The sequence below is a fragment of the Oryza sativa genome, chromosome 3 (genome assembly GCF_034140825.1).
Source record: "Oryza sativa Japonica Group chromosome 3, ASM3414082v1".
In the NCBI taxonomy this organism is placed as follows: domain Eukaryota; kingdom Viridiplantae; phylum Streptophyta; class Magnoliopsida; order Poales; family Poaceae; genus Oryza; species Oryza sativa.
Genome location: NC_089037.1, coordinates 16,866,624 through 16,886,241, shown reverse-complemented (window position 1 = coordinate 16,886,241; position 19,618 = coordinate 16,866,624). Strand labels below are relative to the sequence as shown.

The following is a 19,618-nucleotide window of genomic DNA, read 5'->3' as shown; positions in this document are numbered from 1 at the left end:
GCCAAGGGCGCGAACGCCGTCTCCCTCCCCTGCACCACGGCCTCCCTCCCCAGCGTCGCTCCACGGTCAACGCTCCCTACACCACCGATGTCCCTAACTCGATGTCGTATGCTACTGATGGTACTTGTCCTTGCTGCTGCATTGCATTATTTGAGGCCAACGTGACCTGTAGGAGTTTGATCCTAATGCATACTTGATGTATACTTGTTGAAAATTGATTGCTTTATTGCTGAAGTGTTTACTGCTGCTAGTATCACGAGCTGGCTCAAGCTTTGAAATGAGCCAAGCCAAACTACTACTTTAGCTCGTTGTATTAATCAAGCCAAGGCAAGCCTATTCTTTGCCAAGATTTCACGAGCCAAGTCGAGCCGCTCGATTCCACCCCTAGTCAGAATGGGCCTTCAGCTAGACGAGGTCTACACATCGACAATATACTGTACCAAAATAAATACACTGTGCCAAAGAACAAATCAAGACATCTGACTGGTATTTAAGTCCAAGATAGTTTTTCGCAAAGCTTTTTTTTTTCTTTTTTGATATATTGACTTCCTGAAAGCTATGGATGCATACAAGGAAACGATGGTAGATAAGGAGGAAGGAAGCAAATTAACATTGGAGCATACAAAGTAAAGCGTTTCCACTGTACAGCTCATGTGAAGCTATTGGTTGGTATGCTTCTCTTTCTTCCTTGCACTTTTGTCTCCCTCATATGAAGAAAGAAATCTAAGCTACCTCTCTTCTGTACAGAAACCAAACATATCCCGACTCCTGAATGATGTATAGGTTCAGACGTTCATTGCTGTCGTCGACATGTTTACAGCTTGCCTTCTTGCTGCAAAAGCTTGTACCAACAGTGCTTGAGCTCTGCTTGACCATCGTATTTCAAGTTATCCTTCAGTTAACTTCAATCGTGGAACAACGTTCATTGCTTGCAGCTCCTGAAAAGGAGGGGAAAAAACGACCAAATTAAGTTAACTACGAGCTATGAAGCACATAAGAATATTACCCGCACTTAAAGAAACATTAGGCAATCCCCAAAAATAGCCGAGAGGATATTTGATCAACACAAAATAGGCAAGCATTTGAGCCTCAAGTCCTCAACTAGCCGAGCAAAGCAAATCTTCCAAGTCTCAAGAAAACAATTAAGACTAAGTACTAAAGTCCTCAATTAAGACTTGAAGGACTAAAGGAAACGTTTTCACTTCCCCAGTTCCCCCTCCTGCAGTACCTGGAATAAAAGCTTGCAAGCATACGGCATCCTCATCTTGGCCATATTTTCTCCATTTTTGCACATGGAACAGTAGGAAGCCTTCAGTTTATGATTGTAATAGCCTAACAAGCCACATTTTCTGCAAACCTGGCAGACAAAAAAGACATGAAACTTTTGGTCAATTGAACTAACGTCATTAGCAAAAGGACTTGGCATGATGCACAAAGTTTGGAGTTCTCAAGATAGTTGCCAAGAACAATTGGCCAAGTAAGCTCCTTAACAGATCCCAAATACTAGCAGAATGCAACCTGATAAAAGAGAGATTTTTAAAACATCTGAAACACTGTGACAAAAAACTACTCTATCTATAAAATTGTTTACTTCTAGGTTTGTCTAACCAATCAAACACAGAAATTAATTTTTGTTGAGCTAATTGGACTTGGGAATTTCAATGGTCTAAAGCATAGAACAAACACCCTAGAGTAATGGGATAGATACCAGGGTTTCAAATTTCAAAATTAGGGTTTCTGCTGAGGGGGAGCGATAGAACCGAAATTTCAGAAATTTCGGAATTTTTTCGTACGAAATTTTTTGAAATTTTGACTGATTTTGAATGGATTTGGATAAAATTTAACTAAATTCACAAAAATTTGCAAAAAAACCGAAAGTTTCGGGCGAGATATGAACATTTCGGTGGGGGCAAAATTTCGGAAATTTCGAACCGAAATTTCAAACACTGATAGATACAGAAATTTCTATTAAATGGCATCTCCAGCCTACAGAGAAGCACAAATTACTTCAAAGATTACCTGTACTTGATATGGATCACTAGATATTAGTAGACGTTCAAAGATTAGCATGCTAGCACCGTATGCGATTAAACAGTCACGCTCCATCTCACCAAGACGTAGGCCTATGAAAATACAAAACAGCAGGAAAGTTACTAGGCTTCACAGTGGTTTAAAATTGCAGCATATATAGAAGATGTATAACCTCCATCACGACTTCGCCCTTCAGTAGGTTGCCGGGTCAGCAATACTCGTGGTCCACTAGCTCGAGCATGCATCTTATCAAGAACCTGCAGAAATCCATAAGTACAAATATATTTACAGAATTGTAGAAAAAACTATAAATACAATCTCAGGCAACCTGAAAAGGCATTCATAGGTACCACTATTAGCTTGAAGAAACCTAGAAAAAGAAGTGGCTATCGTTCAGACAAATATTGCTCAGGCCTGCTAATAATACCTTTAAACAAATTAGTATATCATGTATTTTACAACCAAATCTATATTACTAAAGCTGGCTGGTCCTCCAACCAGATTATTGGACCACGTGGCACATTTACATTTGGAGATAAATAGATGGATTAACACCCTAAAAAAATTAAAAAAGAGAGAACTGGCAAGTTTCTTAGCAGTTGATTGGTGGTTGTGGTGCACAATGAAATGCTGACACGTGTCCCCCCTCTCCCTATCAGTTTGGGTAGTGGATCTCCTGTCATAAGTGATGCAAGGAAAAAAATAATAAAAATAAATTAAATCTATAGATTTCAATGAACTCAACATCTAGAGAATTCTGGCCTGGTTGATCTTATGACAGGAGATGGTAGACAAAAAGATTTAAGACATTGGCAGTAGCATGGAGTGTTCTCTTTTATAAATAAAACTAGATGATGCCTCGTGCTTTGTTGCGGGATATATTTTAGATATTGCAGAAATAATTAAATGATTTGAATTGAAATATTGTGAAAATAATTTGAGAATGATGATTTAGCATGTGTATGTTTAGTTTTAGAATGAAATAAAATGTAGATATAATTACGATATGCTTGTACGTTGAGCTTTGTGTGTTTAGTGGGTTGATGTGGCATGTTTGTATGTTAGGTTTTAGGAGTGCTAATAAATATTATGCTTGCATTTGAGTTTTAGATGTTTAGTGAGCATTAGCTTTATAAAAAGAAGGGACATTGTACCTCTTTTAAAATAAATGTTTTTAATTAAAGTACTTACATCTGTAGTACACCTCACAATTGAAACATAATTTCAAATCCATAATCAATTCATTATCTTAAAAAAATCATTATCAATTTGAATTTCTTTATACAAGTTCAACGTTTTAAATTTAAATACTAAATACATTCATCCGTTGAACTCTGATTCATTCTTTAAAATTAAAAACAGACAAAAAAGATTCATTCAAATATAAAAATATACACGGGCTATCAAGAAGACACATTATTATACGCGATATAAATTAGGCGCACCAATGGGTGTGCCCATTTTCTAGTTACACCAGAATTTTGCTAGTCAGTAGGAAGTGATATATTGATATAAACTGTGATAATAAACACATGTTCATTTCGTGCCCTGCTGAAATCAACAGAGACAAAACAAGTCGTGGTATGTCAGCCTACCAGACAAAGGGAAGTACTCCCTCCATCCAGGGATTTTAGGTTCTTTTGGAGAGATTAAGGTTATGAGGAAAAGACTAAAGTGCCCCTCAATAAATGAGGGATAGTTGGGGAGTGGGAGGGTAGATGGGGGTAAGATTGGGTAAAAAATTAAATAAGGGGTAGTTGGATGGGACAAGAAGTACCAGAAATCCCTAATATTTGTAGACAGAGGGAGTGGTTTCGAGGACACTTAGTAAAATACAGATCAAAGTCAATAAGATACGTGAACATTGTTCATATAAACTTAAGCTACAGTTCATGCATGAAGCCTTTGTTTAAAGACAAGTAAAAAAGAAACAACATGAAAAACAGTATGCCTACCATGTGCTTCAACTTCTGGTAGTAGATTGGCCCCATGAATACATATGCCTGACAAGGATGGCCTAAAATTCCTGAAAGACAGAAAAGGCTCTTAGGAACAGTCTTAAAGTAACGGTCTGCAGCCGCACAAAGCATAAACAATAGTCTAAAACCTAAAAGGTAACAGTAATAATTTTGCAGAACCAAGATCTACAAGGAGATATGCAGTATCAATGAAATTTGCATAATCATAAAATAAGAAATAATAATAATTTTGAAACAGGTAGGCTCCAGGGATATACAAATACCAGTTTACAATTAACTTTCACCACGCACTATTCTCATCCAACTACAAGTGGGGAGTGGGGAGAAGTTGTAAAATATGGAAGAAGACACGGAAATGTGACACTTGTTTTCACTAAGCATGCACACACACCTAGCCAATGTACAATAACAGGCAATAAACCAGCTAGATGTTATCCGAGTTATCTTTTTGTGAAGTGTTGAATGTTTTTCTTAAAAGAAAAAAAAAATCAAGTTTTGAACTTTCAGAATGCTTATAAAGTAACTACACGCTCAAGGATAAATAGCATACAATAGGGAGCATTGAGGCATAAAGCCTGGCCACTTTTTTTAAGAAAACAATGATGAAGGGTATGCCCGTAATCTGGTTGCTAAAGGTTGTTTATAACAAGCCAACACCATTCTTTTTTGCTACTAAGAACTAAATTTGCATATTTGGCACTTATAAAAAAAAATCGACCTGCCGAACCCCTGCCCTACCCTTACACAGCGGCACTGTAGCCTGTGTGAGAACGAGCAACGACCTGAGCCGGACCTTAGACCTGTGCATTGGCGTGGGACAGACGAGGGGACTTTTTTAACCCCAGCCTGAAATTTGCTCCCACGGGGAGTCGAACCCAGGATCTGAGTAGTGCTACTAGAGCCACCTAACCAACTCAGCTAGAGGCCCGTTCGCACTATTTGGCGCTTATAAACATCGAACTTTTCAATCTTAGTAATTATTAGTTAAAACTTGTTTTATTTGAATACTAGTTTCAGCACCACGGTTTTCAGTTTAACGGGAATATAATCTATACACACTTCCAGTAAAATGGAAATTTAAAATGTATCAATTAAGTTTGCATTATAAAAAATAAACCTCACCTGAGTACAAGAGATCTTTTCCATTATAGCTGAAGCCATGCTTTACCAGAGTACGGCTGATTTGCAAACAAAAACAATGTTAAAGAAATATTGTAAACCAAGTTACCAGCATTACCATGATGAAAGAATACCTTATATCTTCAACCTTATCAGCATTACCACTTGGTTCCCCAAATGCACTGCCATAATGAAATTGACCACAAGATACGCCAGCCTTCCCCCCAAGAAGTTCAATCATTTTACCTATTGTCATTCGACTGATTCGCAAAGACATAGTCAATCCAGATAAACATTATAGAAAAGAACGTTACAAGGTTAGGAGCATACTAAATAATGTGAAAAACCATCAAATTTGGATTCTCTAATGGTTTTAAGCATGCCTGATTGCTCATTACCAGTATAACCCTCTACTCTAGAGCTAGTATTGTTAATATAAGGTTGGAAAAACCTTTTTGATAGGTTTATCTTGCATCTGAAAGTATCAATGATCACATGCACAACTCAGAAGTTATTATAGTGTTCCAGTTAACTATTTCCAGCATTAGGAACACCAGAGTCCTCTAGGATACATGAAAAGTGCCTCGTGTCTGAATTGCTTTGAAGAACTACAACTATCAAAATGGATCTGCTAGAACTAATAGTACCAAAGTTGCCAAACAGAGTTGAACAAGGCATGAACAAAAACTTTACCTACTAAATGGTTCCAGAAACACATATACTACTACTTTGTTCTTTCTTTTCTTTTAGGGAACACATAAAAGCTATGCACGCTTTTGTATTAAGAATGGAATAATGTAACTGTACAAAATTTCTAGCTGGCCTCAACAGCTATAACGACTAAAGCAAACAACAAAACCAAACTTAAGGTGACATTCACAAAAGTTCCTTTTTATTTGACTTTGCTCTGTCTACAAAATTGTGTCACCGGCCTTTTCTAATGTTTGACTTTGCTCCTAATATAAGTAAAAAATACACTATATTTTCAGCAATAAGCCTTATTACTAGATATTTCATGAAGAATGCTTTAATATTATTGTAATTCTATTTTTATGTTTTAATGTAAAATTATAATAACTGAGGGTCAGATTTGAGCAACCGCTAGCATGTAGATTATGATACCGTAGTCCCTAGGTTAAGGAAATCACAAGAAAGATGAAACAGACATATAGTGTAACTAAAGAAAATATAATACCTTGGAAATCCATGGGGATTCATAATCAAATCAGGGCATATTCCTCTCTCAGAGAAGGGGAAGTCTTCCTGCTGAACAATGGTACCACAAACACCTTTCTGTCCATGTCTGCTACTGAATTTGTCACCAACCTGGATCACAAACAAGAATTCCGAATTTTACATTCAACTCTGGAGATGAAATCAACAGAATTCAACAAAAAAAAAGGGCATACCTCTGGACGCCTAGTGTGACGGATAATACATTTGATGATTAATTTCTCATCTGTATCTGAACAAAGCATTACACGATCTACAACAGTGGTCTCGCCATCAACACCTTTGTAGACAGCAGGCGAGTCCTTATAGTCCCTGGATGAGTAAGCAATGAAGTACATAAAACATTATTTAACAGCAAAGTATTTAAGCCAAAGGATTTGCCATCCCTAAGCCATGTGGTCCTGGCCACACATGTCATTGACATATGAGTGGCAAATCCTCAATTGGAGCTACCAGAAAGTGGCAAACCTCAAGTCCCCCATTACAGGAACACAAGAAACAAAACTCACCTGTCTGTTAAATGAGCACCAGAATCTCTCTTGGTATTTCTGGGAGTTTGCTTGTTCACATAGATATCATGATTGCGTATTATTAGACCTGGTGCAGCAAATCCATCTTCATCCAATGCCTGTAAAAAGAAGTCCTCGTTTTCTTTACAAGTTATTCTAAAATGCATAATAAATTTATTGAATACATTATATGGATAATCTTGTTCATTAGGAACTGCCAAGATAACTTTTTTATCCCATCCATTACAAATCAAATATATGGATAATCTTGTTCATTTGGAACTGCCAAGATAACTTTTTTATCCCATCCATAACAAATCAAAATGCCCTCCGTCCCACCCATAAACCAAAAGTAAAAACAACTAAGAGCACACATGAACACAAAATAAAATATATAAGGGAATTGGGGACGAAAAACTACAAGTGCACTTCAAGAAACAAGTCCAAGCTAAACTTGGATGTTCTTGCAAGCAAGGTCAGCAAAATAATGCATGGAAACTAGCTAGGGGAAGTTCTCATTCAATTCGACCTCTTTTCGACAAATCTAAATGGATGGATGGGTTATTTCGTATGGACTTCTACCTTCTTACTATGGAAAACTAGGCATAAGAAAATCTCAGAACAGTGACTAGAATAAATAATATTTATACCCGCATGTTCTGTTTTAACAGAGCACCATCTTTATCCCTCTGGGGCTTAACGATCCTGTCTGAATAACCACCTTCATACTTCTCCTTTGTCACAGTGTACCTGCAAGATGATAACCAAATACAACTACATAAATGAATACAGCAATACTACAGGCATGTTCCCTCAAGCACCTCAATGAAAGTAAAAGAACATTATTATTTGGAGTATAACATTACTTTTTCATTGCAATGCAACGACCAAAACCTCGGTCAAGGGATGATTTGTTCATTACAATTGCATCTTCAATATCGTATCCACTATAACTCATGACAGCAACAGTTGCATTCTGTCCAGCCCCAAGCTTATCATATCCAACCTGAAAATATTTGCAGGTAAATATACAGCATGCAGACATACTTTTACAAGAAGGAAATGAAATGAGGACGAACCAACTCAATAGTTTTTGTTGTAAGAAGGGGACGCTGTGCATACACTAGTAAATAGAGTAGAGAATCTGCTCGGAATAACTGCAGCACATTTCAAAGAAATATTATTTCATCTCAGTCAGAACAAAAACCAGAATATAACACCACAATGAAGTCAAAAATTATGCATAAGAAAAATATTTTTATCCAATATCCTTGTGTACGCAAAGATGCTGCTAAATGTCTGAATGCATGCAATAGTTGCAACCAGCCTTTTCATGTAAAATTCACTTATCTAAGATTTGTTTTCTGCAAAGAAACAAAAAAAATATTTAGCAGCATTTACTTGTAAAAAAAAAGTCAATCAGCTTCTTGCCTGATTATACGCGATATTTCCCATTGCTTGCTTACCCATTGCACACTGCAAACAATAAACTGTGAACAAAATATAATCCTAAAATTGTTGAGATATATATTTGTTATTAATAATCTGCATCCTTGCCTGGTAAGTGTTACGGGGAGACTGGTTATGATGTGGATAAGGAATAAGTCCAGCTACAACCCCTAAAATGGTCAAGGGCTCTATTTCAATATGTGTGATACTGCTTCTTTGAACATCATCTTGATCCTCATGCTCATACAGGGCAATCTGTTTGAATCATCACAAAACAATATCAACAAGATAATAAACCACAGAAAAAGACAAAAGAATAAAAGAATCCTGATATACCAATGCATTGTTTTCTTCATTAACGTCAAGATATTCGATCAACCCATCACGCAGAAAATCATCAAACGAACGAATACCATCCTAGAAGATATAATATGATGTGAGATTAAGAATAAACAAATGACAATAGAAAAAGAAATTATGACGTGCAAATTGCTAACTCTCAATTGTTTCATATGATGCTCTTTGACTCTTGGTATCCCCTTATCAGCAATTATAAGTGGGCGACAGACACGACCGCCATCAGAGGCAATGTGAATGCAATGCTAGAAAAGACAGTGACAAAGTCAGTAAGTCCAACACAGTTTTCTTTTAACAAAAAAAGGTGCTGATCACAGTACAACAATCAACAGGATTATATTTGTACCAAAGTAAACAGAAAAGATGGTATGTTTATTGTACTGTCTGCAGTTCCATAAAATGTGTGTGTACAAATAGCACATTGCTGGTCTAATGAGAATCCTAAACCGACAAACTGAGCATATAACCATTGCTAGCTTCATGAATTTAAACTGTCCCAAGATCTAGAGGTGGTACAGATTTTGTCCAATTTGGAGGGAAAAGGATTAGATAAGAAACAAGTATCAAAGAGAAAATGCCAAATGAATTTTGAATATGTTAGGGAAGTATTCACCAATGCAAGATGATTTAATCCACTTCTCAAATTAAGTGACAATATTTTTACCAAGTTGGTAGCAATTATATATCTCAAGGTTCCACAATCTTCTTTGGCCTTAAATTGGTACTGAAATTAAGCTTAAAATGGCGATCCATTCATTTGAGGACAAAATAGAATTAATAAACACAAATTTTGATTAATTAAAAAAATTTGGACCCTAGGCTTTTCCATCATTATCAGCTGCTAGGCCACAGTTTTCATAACCATGATGCTAAAACATTCCAGCTAGTAATAATAATCAAGAAAATGAACAATACCTGCTTCTCGTTTACAAAAATGCTTACGAACTCTCCAATTATACCCGAACGACGCAATTTTCTCATAGCATTAGCAAATCTCTGGAAAGTAAAATCGACATCTCAATGAAAATAAACAAAGTCAAATAAGTAAAACACAAATATGACATTTATAGTTAACAAGACCTGAGGTTGTCTGTGTTTCCCCAGTATTAACCCATTGAACATGACCAAAAACGAACCCGATGCATGGATTTCTTCTCCAGACAGAAGTGATAAATCTTCCACACCTAGACTATAACACTAGTAAACAACAAACAAAAAAAAAGTAACAGATATAAGATTATGCAGAAAAGTTACACTTCAATCATATATCAAAGGATGGAGCGAAAGTGAAAGTAAACAAAGAAAGTATCAAGGCAGTTCACAGAAATAGACTTAAATAGGAATGAAAATGAAGTATGTGCTTTGCAGTAGAATGTAGTCAGCTGCAGGGAATAATTCCAGCATACTTTTACTTTCTTGATTACAAAATTATAAGGCACTAAGTTTCATCAGCTATCTTAAATCGCATGTGCATGAAAGGGATAGCCCATGAAAAAGGATAAGGGACAATAAAAATAATGTCAGTTTAATAATATTAGAACAACAGAGGGACACACACGGTTTACACTTCACACAACAACAGAAATGAGTACACAAGACTAGTATTGTAGAGAAGACATACGAGATTCATGAGTGGGCCTTCCTCTTGATCTGTTGTAACGTGGGTCAACAAAGCTAAATTTTTTGTCAAGCCACAAGCCTCCCCTTCAGGAGTATCACATGGACAAAGCATACCCCACTGTTATAGAAAAAGTATGAAATCTATAACGTGATAGGCAAATTTTAAATTTTGACAATTACTGCCTCTTTATGAAGTACAAACACCGTTACCATTTTCCCCCACCTGACTAGGCTGCAAAGCACGAGGTCCACTTGTTTTCCGGGTCTTCTCAAATTGTGGTGTTATCCTTGTCATATAGCCTAAAGATGCCATGTAGGATAATCTTGAAAGAACCTGCATAAAAGGAAAGTATAAAATAGGACCCCTTAAGATCTGTAAAAAAGAGGAGAAATAAAACACATGAATGAGTAGATACCTGTGATACACCTTTTCTATGCATCCTAAATCGTTTAATATCCCAATTTCCTGTGGAAATAGCCCTCTCCAAACCATGGGTTATGATATTTTCCTTTATATGCTGCAGAATAATGAAGAAAATTACAGCTAAGATACCATGTCTGAGCATCACAAAGCACTTACTTCTTAGAGTCTAAGCAGATAAACAAATTCATTTCAATATAGTATGCACATTAAGAACAACAGGGTAACCAATTTCTCCTGTGCATCTTTCAGTATCCAAACAAACCTAATTGGAAAAAAGAACCACAGTACAAGGAACCAGTTACTTTAACCTACACGTTCCGTGAGGAATAGAGTAGTAGTACTAAACTGCACCAGCACACAACTAAGGATTATAAAGAGAAATGTTCAAAGAAAATAGTGAAAAAACTAATTGAGTGCACTATACAAGTATGAGATTGTAAAACACAAAATGATCCATAAATATGCATAAGCTTCTCATTACCAGGCTTAAATCCAATGGGCTAGAATGGATCTTTTCACTTGTTTTGTTCATAAGCTCCACAGCATTGGAGTTCATCGTTTTGAACAAATCCTTCACGAAAGAATGATGTGAGAACATAAAAAATGACATGCACTAAAATGATAAGAGAAAATACCTCAAAAAGCAGGGATATTAGTTGACCAGACAGCTCTAGCCTCTTATTTCCTACATAATCCTGGAATAAATTCAACAAAAAATGCCATATGGTAAATATATGATCCATCATGAGTTAAATTGCTACTCAATTTAGAAACCTATCTAAAGTCTGAAATTAAGAATATTGCCACTTGATTCATGAAGTCTACATTGACACCATCAAATGGAGCATAGCGGTTCATAAGTCAGACAAGGTGTGATTAAGAAAGCCAAGTTAATTATTCAATAGACCAAGTCCATATTTACATACATTTTCATTCCTTGTAAAGCATTGATGAAGGAAAAAATATGGATTATCTTATGTTAGATGGAAAATTTTACATTAATTAAAGCAATGCACTGGCAAACTCACCTTATCATCAAAAGTGTCGGCATTCAAGATTGCATCCATCATGCGCCTTAACATAACAGCTGTGTATATGCACTTTGGTCGGAAATTCCCGCTTTCAACCTACAGGAGAGCTTGTCATGTGTGTGAGAAAAGACTTTGGCTGCAAAAACCTAGTTAATTTATCTTACCGGAACATGTGCAACAAAAACATCACGGAGGATTGATTTTGAACGACCTTCCTGAAAATGAGAAACATGGGGGGATGTAGATAATTTTCAAACCAAAGTTTGATACATGTAATGGAGGCAGTAACTTAATGTGTAGCACAAAAGCACAGTTTGACATATGTAGTCTCTAATTATCAGTTTCAAAACAAAAATCTGGGAATTTAAATTGTAGCATATATATTTTTTAATTATCAACAATATGTAAGAGACAAGAGGAAAATATGAGCTGGAGTTAATTATTACCTTCTGATTTCCTGCACCAGGATACATCACCTGGAAAGAATAGCATACCGTATGAGTACAGGAAAGATCCACATTCAATACATACATGCAACTAAACAGCAAAATTAGAATTCCTTTTTCCTCTATATGCCGCCAGATTGACAAAATGGGAAAAAAAACACACCATAATATCTTTCAGTTGTTTTATGGAAATGAACTAATGGATGCTGCTGAAACATAGCCTCAAAAGAGTATTCAGTGTGCTCTTTCTGTTTAATGATCCTATGGAATTGAATTAATGGATGCTGCTGAAACATACTCACTGTGCTCTTTCCATTCATAATTCAAACCACAATTAACAGTTCAACTCGATGGTGATATTAAATTATGCTATTCAGATTATCGTTTCACCTTGTCATCCATGTACTGCAGAGCTTGCTTCTGTGTATAGATTCTCTCAAAGGCACATTCCTACAAAAGATGAGAACATTTTAAATAGATGTAAACTCATGTGGAAAACATGAAATAATGACATGAAAACTGTTGATAAGATGTATGATTGTTATCTGGAGTACTTGAGAAAAAGTGAACAGTTTTTACTAGTTCGAAAGAGTTATACAGCCACAGATTTCCAGTGTAGTACAGCCATGAAAAGAACTACTACCGTCGTCCCAAAATAAGTCCATCTTTGGCCATTGTACGCAAAATTAAGATTTAGTGAAAAAGACCAAAGTGCCCCTTATCAATAGGAAAAGTAGTATTGGTGGGTGAGTAGGTAAAGGCATTGAAGGAAAATTAAAACTCAACGATTTGCAGATCGGGCTAGGTAGAGGGAAATAAGTGAATTTATTTTGGGACAAAGGGTAGAGCCTAAAAGTGAACTTATTTTGGGGCGGATGGAGTTTTAAGTGAAATACCTGAATAGATGGATATAGGAGATCTCCATATCTTGGATCTCTTCCGACCATTTGTGCAACCTCTTGGTCACTTTCCATCCCCATCGCTTTCATAACCACAATTATAGGTATCTGTAAACTTCCAAGCTTAGAAGTAGATCATGAAACATCCAGAAGGTCTTAACTCTTGAGCACATTCATCAAGTGTCAGGTGTGAAATCAATGAACCGGAAGGGTTTTTTTTTTCTCAAATACATAGGAGAGCTGCATATCATTTCATTAAAGAAGAAGAAAAAGGAACTATGTACACAAACCCAAAAAAAGGCTATTCATATCATACAATAACAATAACATCAGCCTTTGCTCTCAAAGTCAAACCAAGTCAAACCACATGAAACAAAAGGAAAAAAAGAGGGGAGGTTCTAGTTAAACAAAAACGATTTTCTAGCCCAATTAAAAGAGATTCAGATCACTTAAAGTTGGGCATTATGCTAAAATTTCAGAGATCCCTGAATTGCAAAAATAAGGATCCACGCAAGGCAATGTTGCTTTACAACTCGCACGGTTTTTGCAAATGGGTCGTATGAAGACCTGAAACATTACTTTAATGAATTGCAGTTACATACCACGCACTATGGTGGAAGTGGGGGGGTTGTAGAAACTGGAAAGCCATAGCAGGGGCACAAATGTGCTATCATGCCACAGCCATAAGAATGCTCCAAGAGTAATTGCATAGCACCCACCACCCTGTCTACAATATCAGGTTGGTATACTTGTATCGATGGCTGGGTTTGATCCTAAGCAGTTCTTCAGATTCCGCCAAGCCGATGTGTGGCAAGTAAACAAACAAAGGCGATTCCACCTCAAATCTACCTGTTTAGTTGCTTCCTTACACAAAATGTGTTGCAATCCGATCTCTATCTCACTTGCTTCTGCCATGTCTAGAATCAAGGGAAAACATCCCAAATCCCCCTATGAATCATACCACCCACAGTTTTTATTTAATTACTAGTTACTGCCATATAACATTTGAGAAATAACAAATAAGTGAGAGAATTCATTAAATAGACACTTGGTTTTGTTTTGGTGATAACCACTAGGCAAGCCTTAAAAAGAAGTAGGCTTCATATGTGAAATGGAAGTAAAATCCCAGTTCCACTTTATTAGCCTATCCTTATATGCTCCAAGGATTCAGCCTGCTACTATATCCAATCCATCCGAGTTGTCCCAATAAAGCGGATTTCACTTTAGTACATCTCCGTGTACTTTCCCCATTGGTCTTACTCAGATATTTACTCGGGTAATTACAATATGGGCATAGTCATTTATAGCCTAGTCCACTTATCTTTCTCCTTTTCTTTACAGTTAAATCCGTCCTATGTTTCTGAGACCCAGAAACCAGTCAAGTAGGTATTTCTTTATCTTTTTCTTCTTATTTTCTTAGGGGGCCACTATAAGGGTGCCCGCAAACCTTACTATTCGGGGTGGTCTCCTATATCTCACTCTCACAAGGCTGGGGTGAATGAATGAATTTATGGTGTTGCCTCTGAAGTCAATCGACAGCAAGCGATACTTCACAGAACTTAACTTCAGTTCATAGAAAGATCCACCTCAAACTAACGAAAGGACCCTTTTGGGGTGGTATATCGCCTTAAAAAGTTTAAGGGGTAGTATGAGATCTGTAGTAGGTAAAAGAATTTGTACCTTGATTGAGTATGCTATTTTTCCTCCTTTACCGTGCATATATACGCTTCTAGAAGAGCACGTATGCAGAGAGGAAATTACAGTTTAATAAAAAAAAAAGTCGTATTCATGTGGGAAATCAAGCTATTCTAGTTGAAATTCACCGGAAAAAAAATGCACGCACTTCAATATGCCAAAATTGCAAAGGAAAATCCTTCAATTAACAGTGGAATTCAACCAAGAAATGGAAAGGTATATAGGAAATGCATTCCAACCACCAACCAATAAGTGATTCTGGTCAATCAATTCTACCCGCATGTTGAGAAAACTTTTCTTCTTCCAATTCTTCTTCATTCAATTCATTTCAAAAAATTCAATTGGTACTCAAAATAGTTCCATTGGTAATATTCAAATACCCCCAAAGAGCCAGCTATATTAGGGTAACTATTTTAGAATTTAGCTGTATAACTTCTCACTTGTTATGGCTTGGACTTTTTATGGCAGATCTCAGTGCGCAGACTCCTTTTTTATATATTTTTAGAGAGGAAATGAAATCATAGGATGGTGATCAAGAAAACCTACTGGGTTTTAGGGTGTTTGACTGGTGGCGAAACCAAGTGAATGAACTACTGAACTCCGGTTCTTCAAAGTTTTGGGATACTAGCCACCCCTCATTGAGTATGAGCTGAGAACCTGATTACCTTAGCGCGATAGTATGTTGGGGAACACTACTCCGAGTAGGATTCCGAGATGGATTGTTGGGAAACACCACTTCAATGCTCAAAGGATGACAATGGGTTTAGAATTAGAATAGAATGAAGACCCTATCGAACAAATAGAGGAAAGGACAGAAAGGGGAAAAAGTAAAGTCTAAGCGACATATGGCACGAAAAGGAAATCCAATTTCGGTAAGACTTGATCTGAATCGTAGTTCAGATCCAAGTCGGTTCAGTGAGGGCGACGGCGAAAGTCTTAACAAGAAGTATTGCAAGCCGCCCTATTCCATTACCAGAGAAAATAGTTAACAGGTTGAGACAGAGCATCAGATGCATACCGGCTTAGTGAATTGATTCAACTGTAGATAAATTTTCTCCTTCTCCATAAAAATCACAGTTTTGCTTTTTATTTCATGTGTGCTGCTCGTAACAGATGCAATCACCCTACATGAACGGAAAATATAAGTCACCGGCATAATATTCTGAGCAACAGGTATTGAATTGTAGCCCATTTTCCTAGGGGACTAAAATATAGAAGAAAATGAACAAGAACTGAAATGCCATTCACAGAAGAACACAGAAAGTAGTAACTTCAGCAACGAGTGAAGAACAGAATTCAAAGGATATGGATTTAATCTTGATGGTCGGAAATATAAACAAACTGTTTCCCCGGCACTACTAAGCTGAATCAAACTTAAAATATGATAATTCAACAAACAAATTGTACAGTTACTCAGAAAATAATTGGATGTTTCTAGCTAAGAAACTTCGAGCATTCTTGCCTACAACACTAGACTAAACATGGCTGGGACAACCAGACATCAACACAGATCAAATCATTCAACTGATTATCGTCTAATACATCAATCTAGAAGAAACAATTGACGGAACTTGCATAGTTTCTAAATATTTGATAACATGAAACAGGAGTGAAGTCCTTGTTTACACATTTCAACATTCAACAAGACACTGAACCACAAGTTTAAACATGCAAATACAGGACAAAAAAGGTATACTGTATACCACATGACAAAGGTGGGCACACCAAGTAACACTGAAATTTAGAAATCATAAAAACATACTACATTCGTAAAGATAAGTTGTTTTTTATTATTTATTATGGTCTCCATTGAAAGATTTTTGGCTACATTATCACAAGCCATGGAAGCTATACTGCCTTAAAGTCACAGCATCATTTGTTAGCAAAATAGCAAATAATAGTAGCTTTTACTGCCACATCATTCTAGAACATGTACTTTATTAAATTACAACTAATATCCCTCTTCTTTTAGCATTCGTTCGCTCTTTTGCCTTTCATGGAGAAATTATGTATTTTCAAATGTATGACTTAATTAAGTTACCCAGACTACGTGCACAACAGTAACTTAAGGGTATTCCCGGAGACAAAAAAATGACAAATTGGATGACTTCCCATTGACTAGGTTACACCTTAGAAACATAGGTAGACACAGTACATGAATAAGTTATTCAGAAAAGAGTTTAACCTTCCTTTACTATCGGTGTCGATAATAATACGATTCTTTGATAGCTGTTCTTGTATAAGAATGACCTGAAATTCATCATGTACCACGAGACATTAATTAACACAGAAGGTAATTGAAAAGTTGGACGAAAGAATATGCACTTCCTTTAGCTTTCAAACGTTAGCTGTGGCATGGAATACTAGTCAAAACGAAAGCAACACGATGAGCTAGAGAAAATTGTGTCAATATATTTAGTTACCTTCTCGGTTCCCTTAACAATGAAGTAACCACCAGGATCAAGAGGGCACTCACCTACACACACAATGACAAAACATCAAGTAATCAGCAATATAAAACGATCATTGTGTCCAAAAAAATATGAATAGTATAAAAATGGCTAACCATATCTTGCTAATTCAGCTTCATCCTTTCCATTCAGAACGCATGCATGACTTCTAAGCATAATTGGCAAGTACCCAATGATGAAATTAGGCTGAAAATTGAAACTGGAAGCTTAGTTCTTTAGGCCCTAAAGCATATAACAAGCATTTCATGCTACCATGGTCATATTCATTCAAACTAAATAGCAGTATTTCCAGTTGGGCTGGGGGAGGGTGTTAGAGTGCTTCAAAAAGACGTCTGACAAGTTACCTTCCTTTTCAGCTCATACTGCTTTCCAACTGTGTATTCAATATCAGCCAACACAGGAGCAGAGTATCTGAACGAACAAAGGAACATATTCAGCAAGCATTATAACTTTTATAGCTGACAGGAATTTGTGATTGCCACAAGGATTGCACTCGAACAAATGACTAGCACAACACCACCGAGGTGATCAATCTAGTTTATCTGATGATTCAGCTAGTTACGACTTACGGACACATATTAATACACCTTGGATTTCCTACTATAGCGGGCTCCACAGCACCATTTCCAACATAAACTCTTACCTTCAGACAGTTCTAAACCATCCGTGGTTAAAAGCTCAATTACAGAGGCACAAAAGAAACATTTCCAGTGATATACTGATATTCATGATAAACGTCTATAGTTGGAATCTTGCTATAGCTTGCCGCAATTATGGCAGGCAAGAGTTCTGTATTCACCACCCCTCTCCAAGTAAATCCATGTCTTTACATTATTCTATCTAACTCTAGCTGAAGCGTTTTTTTATGCCTAGCATCTTGAATATGAGGCAGTGGGGAGGCTTACGTGCGATCGGTAAGGCGGCAAAAGTGTGGCGTGATTTTTTCAGCGATGTATTGTACTTGTACGGAGGGCACACCAACCCTTACACTATTGTACCTGCATGAAAGACATCAAGATGAAGAATGTAAAATTCATATGTGCTACAACTACGTAAGAGAAGACTAAAAAGGAATTGCAGTGGAAACTGAGAGGGAAGGAAACTTGCCTAAGAAAAATAGAGGGGTTGTTGCGCGCTTCGATGCGATTGTTTGCCTTGACAATGTTCCTAATTCCCTTGGTGATGAAGTAGTTGAAGGAGTCGATGTGCTCCTTAACGAGGCCTCTAACCTAGATGGCGCAAACAAGCACAAAACTAAATAGATGAAAACACACACGCACAGGGATTGAATCGCATCGAATCGAATCAACAGAGAGGCGGGGATTATGCAGGTGGGGGGAGGGGCAACCTTGAGGAAGGCAGGAAGGAGCGCGAACTTGTCGACGGGCTTGGTGACGGGCGCGGCGAGCGACCTGTACGTCGGCGACGGCAGCGACGCGTTGGGGTCCTTGGCGGCGGGCGCCTCCTCCTCCTCAGTGCTGAAGAAAGAGAAAACGAGGAGAAAGAGGGAATGAGGATGATGGAAGCGAAGGCTCGTCGGAGCGGAGCGGAGCGGAGAGGGTGTACCGTTCCATGTCGTCGTCGACTGCAGCGGCGACGGTCGTGACGGCGGCGGATTGGATGGGGTGGAAGTGGGAGTGGGAGTGGGAGGGCGGCGGTGGCGGTGGCGGCGGCGGCGGCGGCGCGTACCGGAAAGAGAGAAGCCAAAAAAAAAGGGGGAAAAGGGGGACGGTAGAGATGCAACAAAACATAAGGTGGGCCTGGGCTGGGCCGGTATGGCGGTATGTAGTGTAGGCCTTCAGATACCTAAGGTATAGTGCTATTGGCCTGGGCTACAGAACGCACACAGGCTTTTGTTGGGCTTTGGGCTATATTTCAATTTATTCGGCTAGTTCGGTTAACCGAGAGAAATGACCGAATTTACCGGTGTAAACTAGATGGGTGTTGCGGAGCAATTGTACGATAAAATAGTACTCGTACTTTCTCCATCTGAAATTGTAATGCTTATAACTTTTTTACTCGGTCTTCAGTAACATAGTTTGACTATTAATTTGTTTCATGTAATGTTTCCAACGAATATGAAATTATCATCAAATAAAATACTTTAAAATATGAATCTATCTAGTAATATAACATGCATAATAATCCTTTGTCCTAAATTATAAGGCTTATATTTTTTTATAGCCTTTGATAACATATTTTGACCATTAATTTGTTGAAAGAATTGCAAATATGTCACTGCTTTTACCCCTAACTCGAAATAGCCATTATAAATACGCAAATTGCATTTTGCCACAAAAGTTGGTGTGTATGGCTTCAGTTTGCCATTGCAATCTGAACTGGTACTTGTTGGTA

General features: G+C 37.4%; 1 protein-coding gene across 3 annotated transcripts; it reads right to left on the bottom strand.

Annotated features, from left to right (window-relative positions):
• Positions 1 to 505: 505 nt before the first annotated feature.
• On the bottom strand, positions 506 to 18,928 carry LOC4333066 (DNA-directed RNA polymerase III subunit 2). 3 transcript variants are annotated; one of them, XR_010740251.1, is made up of 39 exons: positions 18,830 to 18,928; positions 18,612 to 18,741; positions 18,371 to 18,492; positions 18,169 to 18,261; positions 17,608 to 17,674; positions 17,359 to 17,449; positions 17,216 to 17,268; positions 16,978 to 17,042; positions 15,811 to 15,916; positions 13,095 to 13,205; positions 12,589 to 12,648; positions 12,199 to 12,228; positions 11,917 to 11,967; positions 11,750 to 11,848; positions 11,357 to 11,416; positions 11,203 to 11,292; positions 10,714 to 10,815; positions 10,521 to 10,631; positions 10,299 to 10,415; positions 9,758 to 9,874; positions 9,593 to 9,673; positions 8,818 to 8,922; positions 8,657 to 8,737; positions 8,429 to 8,575; positions 8,303 to 8,347; positions 7,951 to 8,028; positions 7,738 to 7,877; positions 7,522 to 7,621; positions 6,872 to 6,990; positions 6,539 to 6,674; positions 6,325 to 6,455; positions 5,264 to 5,389; positions 5,133 to 5,188; positions 3,987 to 4,057; positions 2,382 to 2,707; positions 2,204 to 2,288; positions 2,020 to 2,123; positions 1,229 to 1,357; positions 506 to 938 (listed from the first exon to the last, which is right to left on the bottom strand). XR_010740251.1 is itself a non-coding variant. In XM_015777324.3 (38 exons), exons 1-38 carry the CDS (start codon positions 18,835 to 18,837, stop codon positions 888 to 890), a joined length of 3,468 nt encoding a protein of 1,155 aa, XP_015632810.1. In that variant the 5' UTR covers positions 18,838 to 18,928; the 3' UTR covers positions 506 to 887. The 3 variants fall into 3 exon arrangements, 1 of the variants encoding a protein (XP_015632810.1); XR_010740250.1 differs by lacking the exon at positions 2,382 to 2,707 and having other exon boundaries at positions 1,229 to 1,518; XM_015777324.3 differs by lacking the exon at positions 2,382 to 2,707.
• Between the last annotated feature and the right edge of the window lie 690 nt (positions 18,929 to 19,618).

Bases quoted from the DNA above. Each gene is read 5' to 3' on its own strand.
- LOC4333066 (XM_015777324.3), bottom strand. The intron at 18,262-18,370 runs GCAAGTTTCCTT...TCTTTCATGCAG, and splicing joins AACCCCTCTATTTTTCTTAG to GTACAATAGTGTAAGGGTTG. The intron at 8,348-8,428 runs GCAAGGATGCAG...TATTGTTTGCAG, and splicing joins CTCCCCGTAACACTTACCAG to TGTGCAATGGGTAAGCAAGC.